The sequence below is a fragment of the Engystomops pustulosus genome, chromosome 8 (assembly GCF_040894005.1).
Source record: "Engystomops pustulosus chromosome 8, aEngPut4.maternal, whole genome shotgun sequence".
NCBI lineage: Eukaryota > Metazoa > Chordata > Amphibia > Anura > Leptodactylidae > Engystomops > Engystomops pustulosus.
In genome coordinates this window covers 4,909,093-4,925,932 of record NC_092418.1, presented here as the reverse complement: position 1 = coordinate 4,925,932, position 16,840 = coordinate 4,909,093, and the positions used below count along the sequence as shown (strand labels likewise).

Here is a 16,840-nt window from a genome sequence, read left to right as displayed (position 1 = left end):
CGATCCAGCGGCGGGTTCTCTGACGTTGATTCGGGTCCGGCCGGGATTCACTAAGCTCCGTGCGCCGATATTCACCAGGTGTCGCTGCTGCGCCGAGGTCCGCTGGAGTTCACCTGCTTTTTTCTGGTGTATGTGAGTGCTTGATCTTGCGACACAAATGGCTTTTTAAATTCTGCGGTTTGTCCGAATCCTTCGGGTTGTCCGGTGGCCACGCCCCCCGATTTCTGTCGCGTGAAAGTCGGCGCGATTGCGCCAAAAATCGATCGCGTGCGCCACAATCCCGTGAAATACAGCGCAAAACAGAAATATTCGGGAAAAACCTGACGGATTCGCGGCTGCGGACCCTTAGTAAATGACCCCCAATGTCTGCGCTCCTCTAGTTCTGCTCTTTCACATTCTCTGAGAGTAAAACTGGAGACACTTTCCCCTTTCACTTTCACTTCTTGGAGCTCGAGATGAGAACAGTTAAACCTTAGATCTTTCTTATATCTGAATTGATCCTGGATCCAGAAGCTCAACAAACACAAGAGGCAAAAAAGTTTGACATTTCTGACGTCTTCCCCGAGAACTTTGACTTTCATGTAAGTATTTGTGCATTGATCTGCGATATTTAGTTCCTCGATGACTTCTGTAACAGCGACTGCAGCTTCTTCTGCTGCTCCATGTAGAGTCACAGAACTTCTCTCCCACGGGGTTAATGTGGGGGCCAAACTGTGGACATTGCGCAGGGGTCCCCCTTATGTATCGGTGTATCCTGCGGTCTGATACATCTCCATTCTACCGATGTGGGGGAGAGGTGGAAGATGAGGTTTGTCTGGCAGCCTTGTCCTTATCCGTTCTTCTACCTCCCACTTACTCCTTACACCATTAACCCTGTGTCTCCCTCTGCGTTAACTCTGCACCTTTTCTTAAGTGAAGGATATAGGAACCAACAACAACAATGGGGCACATTTACTTACCCGGTCCATTCGCGTTCCAGCGGCGGCTTCTCTGACGAGCGTTCGATGCGCCCGATGTCCACCAGGTGTCGCTGCTGCACTGAAGTCCGCCGATGTGCCCCGGAGTTCATCGTCTTCATCGTGGTGCATGTGAGTATGGCCCGTGCGACCAATTTTTTTTTAAATGCGGCGGTTTTTCCGAATCCGTCGGGTTTTCGTTCGGCCACGCCCCCCGATTTCCGCCACGTGCATGCCAGCGCCGATGCGCCACACTCCGATCCCGTGCGCCAAAATCCAGGGGCAATTCAGGGGAAATCGGCGCAAATCGGAAATATTCGGGTAACACGTCGGGAAAACGCGAATCGGGCCCTTAGTAAATGACCCCCAATGTGTAAGCAGCTGGGCAGGAGCAGAAACACATCGGGGCAGATTTACTTACCCGGTCCATTCGCGATCCAGCGGCGCGTTCTCTGAACAGGATTTGGGTCCGGACAGGATTTATGAAGGTAGTTCCTCCGCCGTCCACCAGGTGGCGCTGCTGTGCTGAAAAGCATCGGAACGCCCCGGAATACACCGAGCTGGACCAGGTGAAGGTAAGCGCTTCCTAAGCGACACATTTTCGGTTTTTAAATGCGGCGGTTTTTCCGAATACGTCGGGTTTTCGTTCGGCCATGCCCCCCGATTTCCGTCGCATGCATGCCGGCGCTGATGCGCCACAATCCGATCGCGTGCGCCAAAATCCCGGGGCAATTCAGGTACAATCGGCGCAAATCGGAAATGTTCGGCTAACACGTCGGGAAAACGCGAATCGGGCCCTTAGTAAATGACCCCCATCCTCTTTACACTCAGAATCATTTCCACGTCTTAACACTTATGCGTTACGCAGAAAATACGGACTCCAGGGGGTTGTGTGTAACCGTCACTCGGGAGGGGGTAACCGATCAGACACGTTTGGGGTCAGTCCCTCATATTTCTACTGTTTGGAATAAGAGCCTCCGGCGTTGACCTCGTGCACACGTTGCCTCAATGCGCCACCGTCAGACACCAAACATCGAGAATCTGTTTCACTTTTTTTGTGTTGCATCCAATAAACTCTGACACCAAAACCTTCAATAGCAGCTAAAAGTCCAAGTCTATAGGAAAACTGTCACCCTATAGTAACGCTATAGTAACGCTATAGTAACACTATATAGTCACCTTCCACCACTGCGATATCACCTGGATGTCTGCCCCTCCTATTAGATTGTAAGCCTTCATGGTTACCCTCTCTGCACTCTCTCTCCATTCATGTTTTCTTGTTTTTTGTGTGTAGCCCTAAGAAGCAGAGAGCAATAATCAGGCCTATATCACACCGAGGCCTTATCCCGGCATTTGCAGGTCATTATGGCTCCAATTTCTAAGCTGCTTAAACCTCTGTGTCTGATTGAGAATGCTGGAGACAAAAGTTTATCTGTTAATGAAGAAGCCAAGATGATTCTGGAGAACATCTCACAGCCTCTGGTCGTGGTGTCCATCGTAGGACCTTACCGGTCTGGGAAATCCTATCTGCTGAATAAACTTTCTGGAGACTCAGAAGGTAAGAGACATAATTCAATGCTGTGATATATTTGGCAGTCTATGTATTATAAACCTCAGTGCAGAGAGCAGGTGGAGGGGGTCATATTTGTCAGTCTGTGTATTATAAATCGCAGTACAGAGAGCAGGTGGAGAGAGGACATATTTGTCAGTTTGTGTATTATAAATCGCAGTACAGAGAGCAGGTGGAGAGAGGACATATTTGGCAGTCTATGTATTATAAACCTCAGTGCAGAGAGCAGGTGGAGGGGGTCATATTTGTCAGTCTGTGTATTATAAATCTCAGTGCAGAGAGCAGGTGGAGGGGGTCATATTTGTCAGTCTGTGTATTATAAATCTCAGTGCAGAGAGCAGGTGGAGGGGGTCATATTTGTCAGTCTGTGTATTATAAATCTCAGTGCAGAGAGCAGGTGGAGGGGGTCATATTTGTCAGTCTGTGTATTATAAACCTCAGTGCAGAGAGCAGGTGGAGGGGGTCATATTTGGCAGTCTGTGTATTATAAATCTCAGTGCAGAGAGCAGGTGGAGGGGGTCATATTTGGCAGTCTGTGTATTATAAATCTCAGTGCAGAGAGCAGGTGGAGAGAGGACATATTTGGCAGTCTGTGTATTATAAATCTCAGTGCAGAGAGCAGGTGGAGAGAGGACATATTTGGCAGTCTGTGTATTATAAATCTAAGTGCAGAGAGCAGGTGGAGGGGTGGTCATTTTTGGCAGTCTGTCTATTATAAATCTCAGTGTAGAGAGCAGGTGGAGAGAGGACATATTTGGCAGTCTGTGCATTATAAACCTCAGTGCAGAGAGCAGGTGGAGGGCTGGTCATTTTTGGCAGTCTGTCTATTATAAATCTCAGTGTAGAGAGCAGACAGAAGGATTTGTTATTTGATATCTGCCAGATATCAGAGGAGAGAAGTTTCTGTGGGGTTAGTGTGGTGACGCGCCTTTGTATAGGACCCCTATAGCTGCGCCACTGATGGGGATCCAGAGAATACGTCTTGCTGTTTGATTTTTAGATGAAATACTGTTTCTAATCATATTTATATACAGTGATGTGTGATGTGTCCCTTCTATGTGTCTGTAGGTGGCTTCTCTGTAGGACATACATTAAGTGCAAACACAAAAGGCATCTGGATGCGATGTGTCCCTCACCCTATAAGGACCGGTCACATCCTCGTCTTACTGGACACAGAAGGTGTTGGGGATGTAGGAAAGGTAAATCAGGACAAGGATTAATGGAGATAATTTCTATTATTCGTATAACACAACATACCCTGATTGTGGGGTGGAGGTGGGGGGGGGGGTGCGTATAGAGTCAGGGTTGTCAGTATCAAAATTGGGAGGGGATGGGATTAATGCAAACACATGTAGGTCATCGGCCTTATGGAGTCTCCCCAATGTCTTCCAGGCCAGCCGGGAGAATGACTGTATGATCCTGTCCCTGGCCATGCTCATGAGCAGCGCTGTCATCTATAATAGTAAGACGGCTATAGACCAGGACGCTGTGAAGAAGCTGTCGTATCCTTTATTGAGTCACATCAGGACTATCCAGCTAAACAGTGAGAGCTGAGAGGCTGAGAACATGTACTGCCCTGATGTGTATATATAGGCCCATCTATATACCACCAGAAGGAGCACAGATATCATCTATGACCAGCCTAAAAGAAGGACCAATGTGATTCTGGATAGATGTAGACCAGTCATGACTCCATGGTCTGTGGCTCCTTCTTCTCCGGGCACCATGGCTTCTACAAGCAGAAAAAAAAACAAATTCTTCAAAATGTTAATTGTTTTCTATGTGGTTCTGTCAGGGCTGGGAGTGTGTGGACCCTCTAAACCACCGCGGGAGATGGTACAAGCCGACCTGGGACCGGAGTCTAAGTGGCACCAGAGCCCGCCACAAAGCGGGATGGACTTGCTGCAGCGTGGTGCCACCAGGTCGTTCCACAGGTGCAACTAGCCCACGGTGGCTGCCGAGGTAGTGATGCAGGAGACAGTGTGTACCCGGAGTGACAGCGTGAGAACAGCGCAGGAAGGCACGACAGGAATCGCAGGAGCTGGCACGCAGGTCAGGAACACCGGAACGGACTGGCACACAGAAACGCAGGAATCACAGGATACACAGGAATCACAGAGGAGCTTTCTCTTCAGGGGAAGGCTTGAAGATCCGGCAAGGGTCACAGGAAGAGGCAGGAATTTATATCAGGCCAGCGCCAATTATCGGCCGGTGGGGGCAGCGGAGGTCACCGCTGGAGCCAGAGGAGGTAAGTGGTGCCAGGCTCCGGAGGTACACGGAGAGACACAGGTGCGCCCTCGATCCGAGACAGGGAACGCGGGAGCACCCATGACAGGTTGTGTCTGGCCATTAGCATCCTACATTCTTAGATGTTTCCACAAATATCACCCAAAGCATCTTCCCGATTCCTGATGTGAGGTGTTTCTGATACTTTCCTCGGTTCACAGTTAAGACTCCTTAAATGAATAACCCAGCGCCATGACGGAGATCCACCAGATCATCACACAGTTTGCTGCCAAACAGGACGGAGAAGATTTGCAGATGGGCGGTGATGACCCCGTGCTGCCGCTCTTAGTCTGGACTCTACGAGACGCCACTCTCAGACTAGAGATAAATGGTCACCCGGTTACTGCCGATGAGTACCTGGAAAACTCCCTGCAGGCTATAACACGTATGTATAATCCCCAAATACAGGGTACAAGGATAGTCCTCCGATGGTCTTCATGCAGATGGTCTATTCAATCTTATTGATGTTACATTTACTAATCCAGACAAAGATGGAGAACTTTCTATTAGTAGTTTCCTATATTAAGGGAGAACATCCGAATTTTCCTTTGTTCTCATTCTTGTCCCCATTTCCTTAAATTGTAGGTGTAAAGACACCAAGGACACAGGAGCAGAATAAAGCCCGAGAGAAAATCCGGAGAGTTTTTCCAAATAGAAGATGCTTTGTTTTTGATGTTCCGGCATCAGACAAGGAAATCCTGAGCAGGATGGACCAAGAGCCTGAGGAGAAGCTTCAATCCAGATTTGTAGAGGAGACTAAGAACTTCTGCCAGTTTATCCTAGAGGAGGTTCCACCCAAAAGACTTACTGGAGCAATGGCCATCAATGGATCTAGTGAGTCTGCTGGAACCCTTCAGGTTGTGTTGTATGGGGAGACTGGTAGATGCAGAATAAATTATTACAGAATCCCCTCGTGTGGGTCATTAACCTTATTATATACTTTGGCCATTGTTGTTACAATGTGACAGGATTAGGAAATGGGCAATTGGGACATAGTCCGTGTTAGATGTAAACATGTGGATCCCGATTGATCAGTCGATGGATGGGGCATTGGTGGTATCTAGAGTAAGTTTGAGGACAGATACATTTTTTCTTGTTCCTTACAGGATTTGCATTACTTCTCCAATCGTACCTTGATGTTGTCAAAATGCAGGATATAAGTTTTCTAGAAAATTCTGTAACAAGCATGTTCACCAATGAAAACAAGAAGGCGATAAAAAAATCCATTGAGGTTTACGAAGAGAAGATGTTTTCCCAACATGTGAGCTGCCACCAGGAATTCCAGCAGATCCACGAGGCTGCAGTAGAGGAGGCCACGGAAGCATTCAAGAAGCTGCACATAAAGCATGACAAGAGTCTGGAGGAATATCTGGATGAGCTGCAGGTACCGGCTGGTTTTACTCTATTATATATTGTCCCTTACATTCTGTATTTCATCCGAATAATATTACTTCCCTCATAATATTCTCTACCCAACAATGAAGATGGGGCAAGAGTAAAGACAGACAAACGTCAGGGGTCACTTAGCTTGTGGGAAGTTTTATTATGTCCCCAGAGGTTCAATATGGAGCTGAATATAGGAGGCAAAAGATAAGGCAGATCTTCCAGTTGCATGGTGGCAGCTATGTTCCTGTCAATCTTAAGAAGACCCTTAATGGACACAACACGTGTATATAACACCTTAGTCTATGATGGATGACACGTTGCCACATTCACACGACCGTAATGGGGGCCGTGATCACTTAGTGGCAGATCTCTACCTACATTCAGGTCTATGGTACCCGGTCACAATGTGGTGAACACATGTTTATGGCCGGGCTGCAAGTTATAGTTCATGTCCTATAGTTGGGCAAGTCTTTCTGGCCGCGTGAGTGTAGCCTAGTGCTAAGAAACCATCTCCATGTGATGTATAAGGATAATCAGAGTAGGATACATTAACTTTATAGATTCCTTATCAATAGTAAATTTGTCAAATTGAAACTTGATTCATGTATTTGGTGACCAGACGGACTTACTGATGAAAAAAGACGAAATCTGGAAATCTTGTGAAGGATCTTCCCTGCAGAGATGTAATGACATCATAAGAGACCTGAGGAGTAAACTGGACCAAAACCTCAAGGAGAACAAGTATCACATCGCGGGAGGACACGAGGCATTTATTAGCGACAAGGAGTCAATAATACAGGAATACAGCCAGAGACCAGACAAAGGGGTGAAGGTAGGAGTGCGGGTCTCCACCGCTTCACTTCCATTACTTTGTAGTGTGGTTATTGTGTATGTTGTATTGATAGCGATCTTTGGATCCTTGGAGTGTTGCCGGGGAATTACAATTGTTTATCCTGCAGAATTACTTTATTTTACATTATATGTGGTAGTAAATGACCTCCCTTTCTGTAAAGGCTGAAGATGTCCTTCAAGGCTTTTTGCGATCATTGGAACCTTTAGAAAAGTTGATTTTAGAAGTTGACCAACAACAAGTTGACCAAGGTGAGGAAATGTTCCATCATACAGTTTGATATTATCCTTATGTCCTTTAGTAAATTCCTTGTAACGGCTCCAGTTAACCATAAGTGATAGGACATCATGTAGAAGAACCGCTCCATCCTGATAATGGTTATTACTATTTCTCCTCTCAGCTGCCAAGCCCAAGGTCCACCAAGTCACTAATCGATCTGATGTCACACAGCTCGCACAGTATATACGGGGCTACCAGATGCCTCCTGGTTCCTTCACTCATATTCTCATCCAGCTCTTTGGTTTTGCCGGCCACGGGAAGTCCTCCTTCGTAAATTCCTGCCTGTTTGCCTTGGGTGGCGACAAATTCAATGACTATGCAGGGGAGGCTACATCCATGGGTGGCAAGACCATAGACCGAAGAGGATACAAGCTCACAGAGAATATCACAATTGTGGACAACCGAGGCTTCACTAACATGAGTTCTGCTCAGGAATGGGAAATTTACGCTCAACTCTGTAAGTTCTATCATTAACTTCTTCTAATCTACACATCATGGGGTCACATGTTCAGTCTAAAATACATTTCCACTGAAAGAGGATTGATTTAAATTCAAACTTCAGAATCAGGAGCTTCGTCCTCATTCCACTCGATTTCTCCCATAGAAGGGGGTCTCCTTCCTTATTAGAGGGTTGTCCGTGGATGAGGGGCTTCTGATAGATATGGACATATCTCTCACACAGAACACTGTTGACGTGGTGAATAAAACATGGAGCACAGATCTTATCTCCTTCTCTCGTTAAGGTAATTGTGTGCCCCTGAATAACATTGTGCTGTGGGAGAAGAGCTTAGAGGAACGTGTCAGCCTGGTGACCAGAAGATTACAGGAAGAGGCCACCGAGGTCATTGTGCCCGTTCTGATTTACAGGTATCGGCCAGAAATTGAGTAGACAAAGAAAATAATTAAACTCTGCAAATATTTCCTTACCAATGGGACGATGGGATGAGAAAACGGAAGGGACCATAACTGGGAAGGTAGAAAGATGAAGCTCAGGTAGAAGAGAGTTCATGTTGAAGGCCCCAATGATCCAATCTAGATAGAGGAGGGTCTTCCCTCCTTACTGGTTCTGATCTGTGTGATACATGTGCAGAATGGTCCTAGAGGTCTTGGATCAGAAGCCGATTATTCATTATCCATGTTTTATTGCAGTTCACAGCAAACCCTCAATGGTGAAGAGCGGGAGAACATCAGGGAATTCCTGACACAAGCCCAAAATCTCACCAGTAAGTAGTCACCGAGCTGCCGGATATGATAACCCATCACTACTTGTTCCAGCTTTGATAAAGGTCCATCAGATTCCACGTTTATCGGATTGACAATCGGGAATGTTCATTGGTTGGAAGCTCCATTGTGCTACCCCCGAAACATTGATTGCAGCCAGGGCCGGATTAAGGTTGGTGGGGGCCCCTGGCCGCCTCATCCCCAGTAACACAGCTACATACAGCCGCCTCACCCCCAGTAACACCGCTACATACAGCCGCCTCACCCCCAGTAACACAGCTGCATACAGCCATCTCACCCCCAGTAACACAGCTACATATAGCCGCCTCATCCCCAGTAACACAGCTACATACAGCCGCCTCACCCCCAGTAACACCGCTACATACAGCCGCCTCACCCCCAGTAACACAGCTACATACAGTCACCTCGCCCCCAGTAACACAGCTACATACAGCCGCCACACCCCCAGTAACACAGCTACATACAGCCGCCTCGCTCCCAGTAACACAGCTACATACAGCCTCCTTACCCCCAGTAACACAGCTACACACAGCCGCCTCACCCCCAGTAACACAGCTACATACAGCCGCCTCACCCCCAGTAACACAGCTACATACAGTCACCTCGCCCCCAGTAACACAGCTACATACAGCCGCCACACCCCCAGTAACACAGCTACATACAGCCGCCTCGCTCCCAGTAACACAGCTACATACAGCCTCCTTACCCCCAGTAACACAGCTACACACAGCCGCCTCACCCCCAGTAACACAGCTACATACAGCCGCCTCACCCCCAGTAACACAGCTACATACAGCCACCTCGCCCCCAGTAACACAGCTACATACAGCCGCCACACCCCCAGTAACACAGCTACATACAGCCGCCTCGCTCCCAGTAACACAGCTACATACAGCCTCCTTACCCCCAGTAACACAGCTACACACAGCCGCCTCACCCCCAGTAACACAGCTACATACAGCCGCCTCACCCCCAGTAACACAGCTACATACAGCCACCTCGCCCCCAGTAACACAGCTACATACAGCCGCCACACCCCCAGTAACACAGCTACATACAGCCGCCTCGCTCCCAGTAACACAGCTACATACAGCCGTCTCACCCCCAGTAACACAGCTGCATACAGCCGCCTCACCCCCAGTAACACCGCTACATACAGCCGCCTCACCCCCAGTAACACAGCTACTTACAGCTGCCTCATCTCCAGTAACACAGCTACACACAGCCGCCTCACCCCCAGTAACACAGCTACATACAGCCTCCTTACCCCCAGTAACACAGCTACATACAGCCGCCTCATCCCCAGTAACACAGCTACATACAGCCGCCTCACCCCCAGTAACACCGCTACATACAGCCGCCTCACCCCCAGTAACACAGCTACTTACAGCTGCCTCATCTCCAGTAACACAGCTACACACAGCCGCCTCACCCCCAGTAACACAGCTACATACAGCCGCCTCACCCCCAGTAACACAGCTACACACAGCCGCCTCACCCCCAGTAACACATCTATAGACAGCCGCCTCGACCCCAGTAACACAGCTACATACAGCCGCCTCACCTCCAGTGAGCGGAGGACGGCTGAATGTTCCGGCGGGGGGGGGGGGGGGGCGGCGCGAAGGACGGCTGGGGAGTGGTAGATGGCTGAATGTTCCGGCGTGGAGCGGAGGACGGCTGAATGTTCCGGTAGGGGGGGTTGGGGCACGGGGAGCGGAGGACGGTTGAATGTTGCGGGTGGGGGGGCGTGGAGCGGAGGACGGCTGAATGTTCCGGCGGGGGGCGGAGGACGGCTGAATGTTCCGGCGGGGGGGGGGGGTGTTGAACGGAGGACTGCTGAATGTTCCTGGGGGAAGGGGGCGCGGGGAGTGGAGGACGGCTGAATGTTCCGGCGGGGGGGGGGGGGGGCGCGGGCTAGCGGAGGACAGCTGAATGTTCCGGGGAGGAGTGGGGGATGCGGAGGATGACTGCCTGTTTGGGCAGGAGGGGGGGTGGCAGCGGGGGGGATGCAGGGTAAGGCTGCGGGATGGGCGGGCAGGGGGTGGACGGCTCGGCCATGCAGCTGAAGGGCGGGGAGGCGGTAACTTGTGCCCGGGGGGGGACAGGTGGGCGGGCAGGCCATGCAAGGGTATATGCGTGGAGGTGGTGACGTGTGCCGAGGGCGGATGACAAAGGGAGGCGGCGGCTGAGGAGTCAGGGACCGGGGGTCGCGATCTGCTGGGGGCCCCCCGGGGGGGCAAGATGCTTGGCGCCCCGGGGCTCGAGCCCCGGGAGCCCCGCCTATAATCCGGCCCTGATTGCGGCATAAGATTATTATCCGCACACCGGGGTAGAATTATTGATCTACTTATGAGATTATTTATCAAGACATCAGGAGGGTCTGAGAGCAGAACTGTTCTAGTTGCTCATGGCAACCAATTACAGCTTAGCTTTCATTTTCCCAATGCAGTTGATAAAAGGAAAGCTGAGCTTTGATTGGTTGCCATAAGCAACTAGAATAGTTCTTAGAAAGTTCCGTTAAATCCCCCCCCCCCCACTTTTAAAACCAAATAAGATAAATGACCCTCAATGTGCAGATAAGATAAATGACCCCCAATGTGTAGATAAGATAAATGACCCCCAATGTGTAGATAAGGTTGGGTAATAGTCCTATCAGAAGCCTCTATGATAAATATTCCTCCACCCCAGGGATCAAACCCTTCATCGTCCTAACCCAGAGCCAGAGGGTGAACAGATCTTCCTTGAAGGACACATTTTCGGGAATGGGAATGGAGAACATCTACCACCTGGAGAACTATCTCCTTTCAGATCATTTTCCTATGCGGAGAAAGCACCTGGACATCCTGACCGTTCTGTGTGACATCCTGGAATCCGTCACTTACTACATGAGCTGCAATTCTAATCCTCGAAACCAGCGACAGCATTGGACAAGTTTCCTTTTGAAAAAAGCGGGAACAATCCTATAGAGATGGACAACTCCTCCAGGTCCTCCCATGGTGATAACTGCAGGTCCCCCTGGTTTCTGTCTCTTCTCTTATCTCTGGTCCTTTGTACTTGTATACGATCCTGCTCTGTAGCTCCATACTACCAGATTTATAGAGATGGACGACTCCTCCAGGTCCTCCCATGGTGATAACTGGAGGTCCCCCTGGTTTCTGTCTCTTCTCTTATCTCTGGTCCTTTGTACTTGTATACGATCCTTCTTTGTAGCTCCATACTACCAGATTTATAGAGATGGACAACTCCTCCAGGTCCTCCCATGGTGATAACTGGAGGTCCCCCTGGTTTCTGTCTCTTCTCTTATCTCTGGTCCTTTGTACTTGTATACGATCCTGCTCTGTGGCTCCATCCTACCAGATCTATAGAGATGGACAACTCCTCCAGGTCCTCCCATGGTGATAACTGGAGGTCCCCCTGGTTTCTGTCTCTTCTCTTATCTCTGGTCCTTTGTACTTGTATACGATCCGGCTCTGTAGCTCCATCCTGCCAGATCTATAGAGATGGACGACTCCTCCATGTCCTCCCATGGTGATAACTGAAGGTCCCCCTGGTTTCTGTCTCTTCTCTTATCTCTGGTCTTTTGTACTTGTATACGATCCTGCTCTGTAGCTCCATACTACCAGATCTATAGAGATGGACGACTCCTCCATGTCCTCCCATGGCGATAACTGGAGGTCTCCCTGGTTTCTGTCTCTTCTCTTATCTCTGGTCCTCTGACTTGTATACAATCCGGCTCTGTGGCTCCATCCTACCAGATCTATAGAGATGGACAACTCCTCCATGTCCTCCCATGGTGATAACTGGAGGTCCCCCTGGATTCTGTCTCTTCTCTTATCTCTGGTCCTTTGTACTTGTATACGATCCGGCTCTGTAGCTCCATCCTACCAGATCTATAGAGATGGACGACTCCTCCATGTCCTCCCATGGTGATAACTGGAGGTCCCCCCTGGTTTCTGTCTCTTCTCTTATCTCTGGTGCTTTGTACTTGTATACGATCCTGCTCTGTAGCTCCATACTACCAGATCTATGGAGATGTTGACTCGTCAATGTCCTGCCATGGTGATAACGGGAGGTCCCTCTGGTTTCTGTCTCTTCTCTTATCTCTGGTCCTTTGTACTTGTATATGATCCGGCTCTGTAACTCCATCCTGCCAGATCTAAAGTGATGGACAACTCCTCCATGTCCTCCCATGGTGATAACTGGAGGTCCCCCTGGTTTCTGTCTCTTCCCTTATCTCTGGTCCTTTGTACTTGTATACAATCCGGCTCTGTAGCTCCATCCTACCAGATCTATAGAGATTGACGACTCCTCCATGTCCTCCCATGGTGATAACTGGAGGTCCCCCCTGGTTTCTGTCTCTTCTCTTATCTCTGGTGCTTTGTACTTGTATACGATCCGGCTCTGTAGCTCCATCCTACCAGATCTATAGAGATTGACGACTCCTCCATGTCCTCCCATGGTGATAACTGGAGGTCCCCCCTGGTTTCTGTCTCTTCTCTTATCTCTGGTCCTTTGTACTTGTATACGATCCGGCTCTGTAGCTCCATCCTGCCAGATCTATAGAGATGGACGACTCCTCCATGTCCTCCCATGGTGATAACTGAAGGTCCCCCTGGTTTCTGTCTCTTCTCTTATCTCTGGTCTTTTGTACTTGTATACGATCCTGCTCTGTAGCTCCATACTACCAGATCTATAGAGATGAACGACTCCTCCATGTCCTCCCATGGTGATAACTGGAGGTCTCCCTGGTTTCTGTCTCTTCTCTTATCTCTGGTCCTCTGACTTGTATACAATCCGGCTCTGTGGCTCCATCCTACCAGATCTATAGAGATGGACAACTCCTCCATGTCCTCCCATGGTGATAACTGGAGGTCCCCCTGGATTCTGTCTCTTCTCTTATCTCTGGTCCTTTGTACTTGTATACGATCCGGCTCTGTAGCTCCATCCTACCAGATCTATAGAGATGGACGACTCCTCCATGTCCTCCCATGGTGATAACTGGAGGTCCCCCCTGGTTTCTGTCTCTTCTCTTATCTCTGGTGCTTTGTACTTGTATACGATCCTGCTCTGTAGCTCCATACTACCAGATCTATGGAGATGTTGACTCGTCAATGTCCTGCCATGGTGATAACGGGAGGTCCCTCTGGTTTCTGTCTCTTCTCTTATCTCTGGTCCTTTGTACTTGTATATGATCCGGCTCTGTAACTCCATCCTGCCAGATCTAAAGTGATGGACAACTCCTCCATGTCCTCCCATGGTGATAACTGGAGGTCCCCCTGGTTTCTGTCTCTTCCCTTATCTCTGGTCCTTTGTACTTGTATACGATCCGGCTCTGTAGCTCCATCCTACCAGATCTATAGAGATGGACGACTCCTCCATGTCCTCCCATTGTGATAACTGGAGGTCCCCCCTGGTTTCTGTCTCTTCTCTTATCTCTGGTGCTTTGTACTTGTATACGATCCTGCTCTGTAGCTCCATACTACCAGATCTATGGAGATGTTGACTCGTCAATGTCCTGCCATGGTGATAACGGGAGGTCCCTCTGGTTTCTGTCTCTTCTCTTATCTCTGGTCCTTTGTACTTGTATATGATCCGGCTCTGTAACTCCATCCTGCCAGATCTAAAGTGATGGACAACTCCTCCATGTCCTCCCATGGTGATAACTGGAGGTCCCCCTGGTTTCTGTCTCTTCCCTTATCTCTGGTCCTTTGTACTTGTATACGATCCGGCTCTGTAGCTCCATCCTACCAGATCTATAGAGATTGACGACTCCTCCATGTCCTCCCATGGTGATAACTGGAGGTCCCCCCTGGTTTCTGTCTCTTCTCTTATCTCTGGTGCTTTGTACTTGTATACGATCCGGCTCTGTAGCTCCATCCTACCAGATCTATAGAGATTGACGACTCCTCCATGTCCTCCCATGGTGATAACTGGAGGTCCCCCCTGGTTTCTGTCTCTTCTCTTATCTCTGGTCCTTTGTACTTGTATACGATCCGGCTCTGTAGCTCCATCCTGCCAGATCTATAGAGATTGACGACTCCTCCATGTCCTCCCATGGTGATAACTGGAGGTCCCCCCTGGTTTCTGTCTCTTCTCTTATCTCTGGTGCTTTGTACTTGTATACGAACTTGCTCTGTAGCTCCATACTACCAGATCTATGGAGATGTTGACTCGTCAATGTCCTCCCATGGTGATAACTGGAGGTCCCCCTGGTTTCTGTCTCTTCTCTTATCTCTGGTCCTTTGTACTTGTATACGATCCGGCTCTGTAGCTCCATACTACCAGATCTATAGAGTCGTCTATGATTGAGGCATCAGCCATTGCTTCTCCTTGTATCATTATATCTGAGGATTTATAATATTGTACAAGTTATTATAAATGATAACTGATGATCTGTTATAAAACCATAAGAAATAAATATTGCAATTAATAAACAATTGAAAATTGTAAAAACTCTTAAAAATAAACACCTGAAAAAATTGTTCTCTCACTTTTCTATTGTTTTATCTACAATTTAGTTATTGCATTATCAAAAAATATTACGGGGAGGGGGGTAATTGGAGGATGGGGGACAGGTCAGAGGTCAGCGTCGCTGTGTCACCAGATAATACTATAGTACGGAAATCCTGGGAGCAGAGGCAGAGCCTTCAGGGTCCTAAGATACCAAAATATGGAGAGGATAAAGATTAAGATCCAGTTCTCACTAGTGGGTGGAGCAGTAGTTCCAGTTCTCACTAGTGGGTGGAGCAGCAGGTACAGTTCTCACTAGTGGGAGGAGCAGCAGATCCAGTTCTCACAAGTGGGTGGAGCAGTAGTTCCAGTTCTCACTAGTGGGCGGAGCAGCAGTTCCAGTTCTCACTAGTGGGAGGAGCAGCAGGTCCAGTTCTCACTAGTGGGAGGAGCAGCAGGTCGATCAGAAGTCCTGTCACTCCAGCATTTATGTGGGACTGTAGAAAAAAGCCAAGCACAGCGTTTAGCTATCTCCAGAACTCTCATTTGCAGTAAATGGATGTGGTGGAGAAACCCCAGCACTGTGCCCGGCAATTTCTAAAACTCCCATACTATTGAATGGTGCAGCAGGGTCTCCACCACTAGTGAGATCAGGACCCCATTACCTGGATTGCTGGGGGGGCCATTCTTGTGATCTGTTAGGCCTCCCCCATCCTCAATATTCCCCATCCTGTGGACAGGACACTTGGCACAACCTCCTCATGTACGTAGAATCGATGCTTTCTAAAATAAATTGACAAAAACTCTGATATCTCCTGGAGTTTCCAGGAGGATTTATTATCACTCTCTGTGTCCTTATCATCTTGCACGGATCTTACAATCAGCGCAACGCGGTCACATTGTAGACCACCCGTTATCTGCAGAGCATTGCTACCCATCCCCCACTGCATCTTCCTACAATCATCAGAAAGGATTTTCCTAGATGTGGCAAATACTGGGGCAAATCTGTACTATGTGTACTATGTGCAGGGTGTACTATGTGCAGGGGGTGTACTATGTGCAGGGGGTGTACTATGTGCAGGGGGTGTGTACTATGTGCAGTGTGTACTATGTGCAGGGTGTGTACTATGTACAGGGTGTGTACTATGTGCAGGGGGTGTACTATGTGCAGGGGGTGTACTATGTGCAGGGTGTACTATGTGCAGGGGGTGTACTATGTGCAGGGGGTGTACTATGTGCAGGGGGTGTACTATGTGCAGGGTGTGTACTATGTGCAGGGTGTACTATGTGCAGGGGGTGTACTATGTGCAGGGGGGTGTACTATGTGCAGGGTGTGTACTATGTGCAGGGTGTACTATGTGCAGGGTGTACTATGTGCAGGGGGTGTACTATGTGCAGGGGGTGTACTATGTGCAGGGTGTGTACTATGTGCAGGGTGTACTATGTGCAGTGTGTACTATGTGCAGGGGGGTGTACTATGTGCAGGGGGTGTACTATGTGCAGGGGGTGTACTATGTGCAGGGTGTGTACTATGTGCAGGGTGTGTACTATGTGCAGGGTGTGTACTATGTGCAGGGTGTGTACTATGTGCAGGGGGGGTGCTATGTGCAGGGGGTGTACTATGTGCAGGGTGTGTACTATGTGCAGGGTGTGTACTATGTGCAGGGTGTGTACTATGTGCAGGGTGTGTACTATGTGCAAGCTGCACTAGGTGCGGTGTGTACTATGTACAGGGGGTGTACTCTGTGCAGGGTGTACTATGTGTAGTGTGTACTATGTGCAGGTTGTGTACTATGTGCAGGGGGTGTACTATGTGCAGTG

General features: G+C 49.0%; 1 protein-coding gene across 1 annotated transcript; it reads left to right on the top strand.

Annotated features, from left to right (window-relative positions):
- The first annotated feature begins 444 nt into the window (after window positions 1–444).
- LOC140076264 (guanylate-binding protein 5-like) lies at window positions 445–14,987 on the top strand. The gene is made up of 13 exons (XM_072122812.1): window positions 445–581; window positions 2,251–2,514; window positions 3,595–3,725; window positions 3,919–4,028; window positions 5,001–5,197; window positions 5,398–5,646; window positions 5,919–6,196; window positions 6,818–7,030; window positions 7,212–7,299; window positions 7,449–7,784; window positions 8,071–8,194; window positions 8,477–8,550; window positions 11,258–14,987. The coding sequence occupies exons 2-13, from the start codon at window positions 2,322–2,324 to the stop codon at window positions 11,533–11,535; spliced, it is 2,271 nt and encodes a 756-aa protein (XP_071978913.1). The 5' UTR covers window positions 445–581; window positions 2,251–2,321; the 3' UTR covers window positions 11,536–14,987.
- Window positions 14,988–16,840: the final 1,853 nt, after the last annotated feature.

Coding starts and splice junctions, on each gene's coding strand:
- LOC140076264 (XM_072122812.1), top strand. CDS start 2,322: ATGGCTCCAATTTCTAAGCTGCTTAAACCTCTGTGTCTGATTGAGAAT. Junction 5,198..5,397: donor CTCCCTGCAGGCTATAACAC/GTATGTATAATC, acceptor CTTAAATTGTAG/GTGTAAAGACACCAAGGACA. Junction 7,031..7,211: donor GACCAGACAAAGGGGTGAAG/GTAGGAGTGCGG, acceptor CTTTCTGTAAAG/GCTGAAGATGTCCTTCAAGG.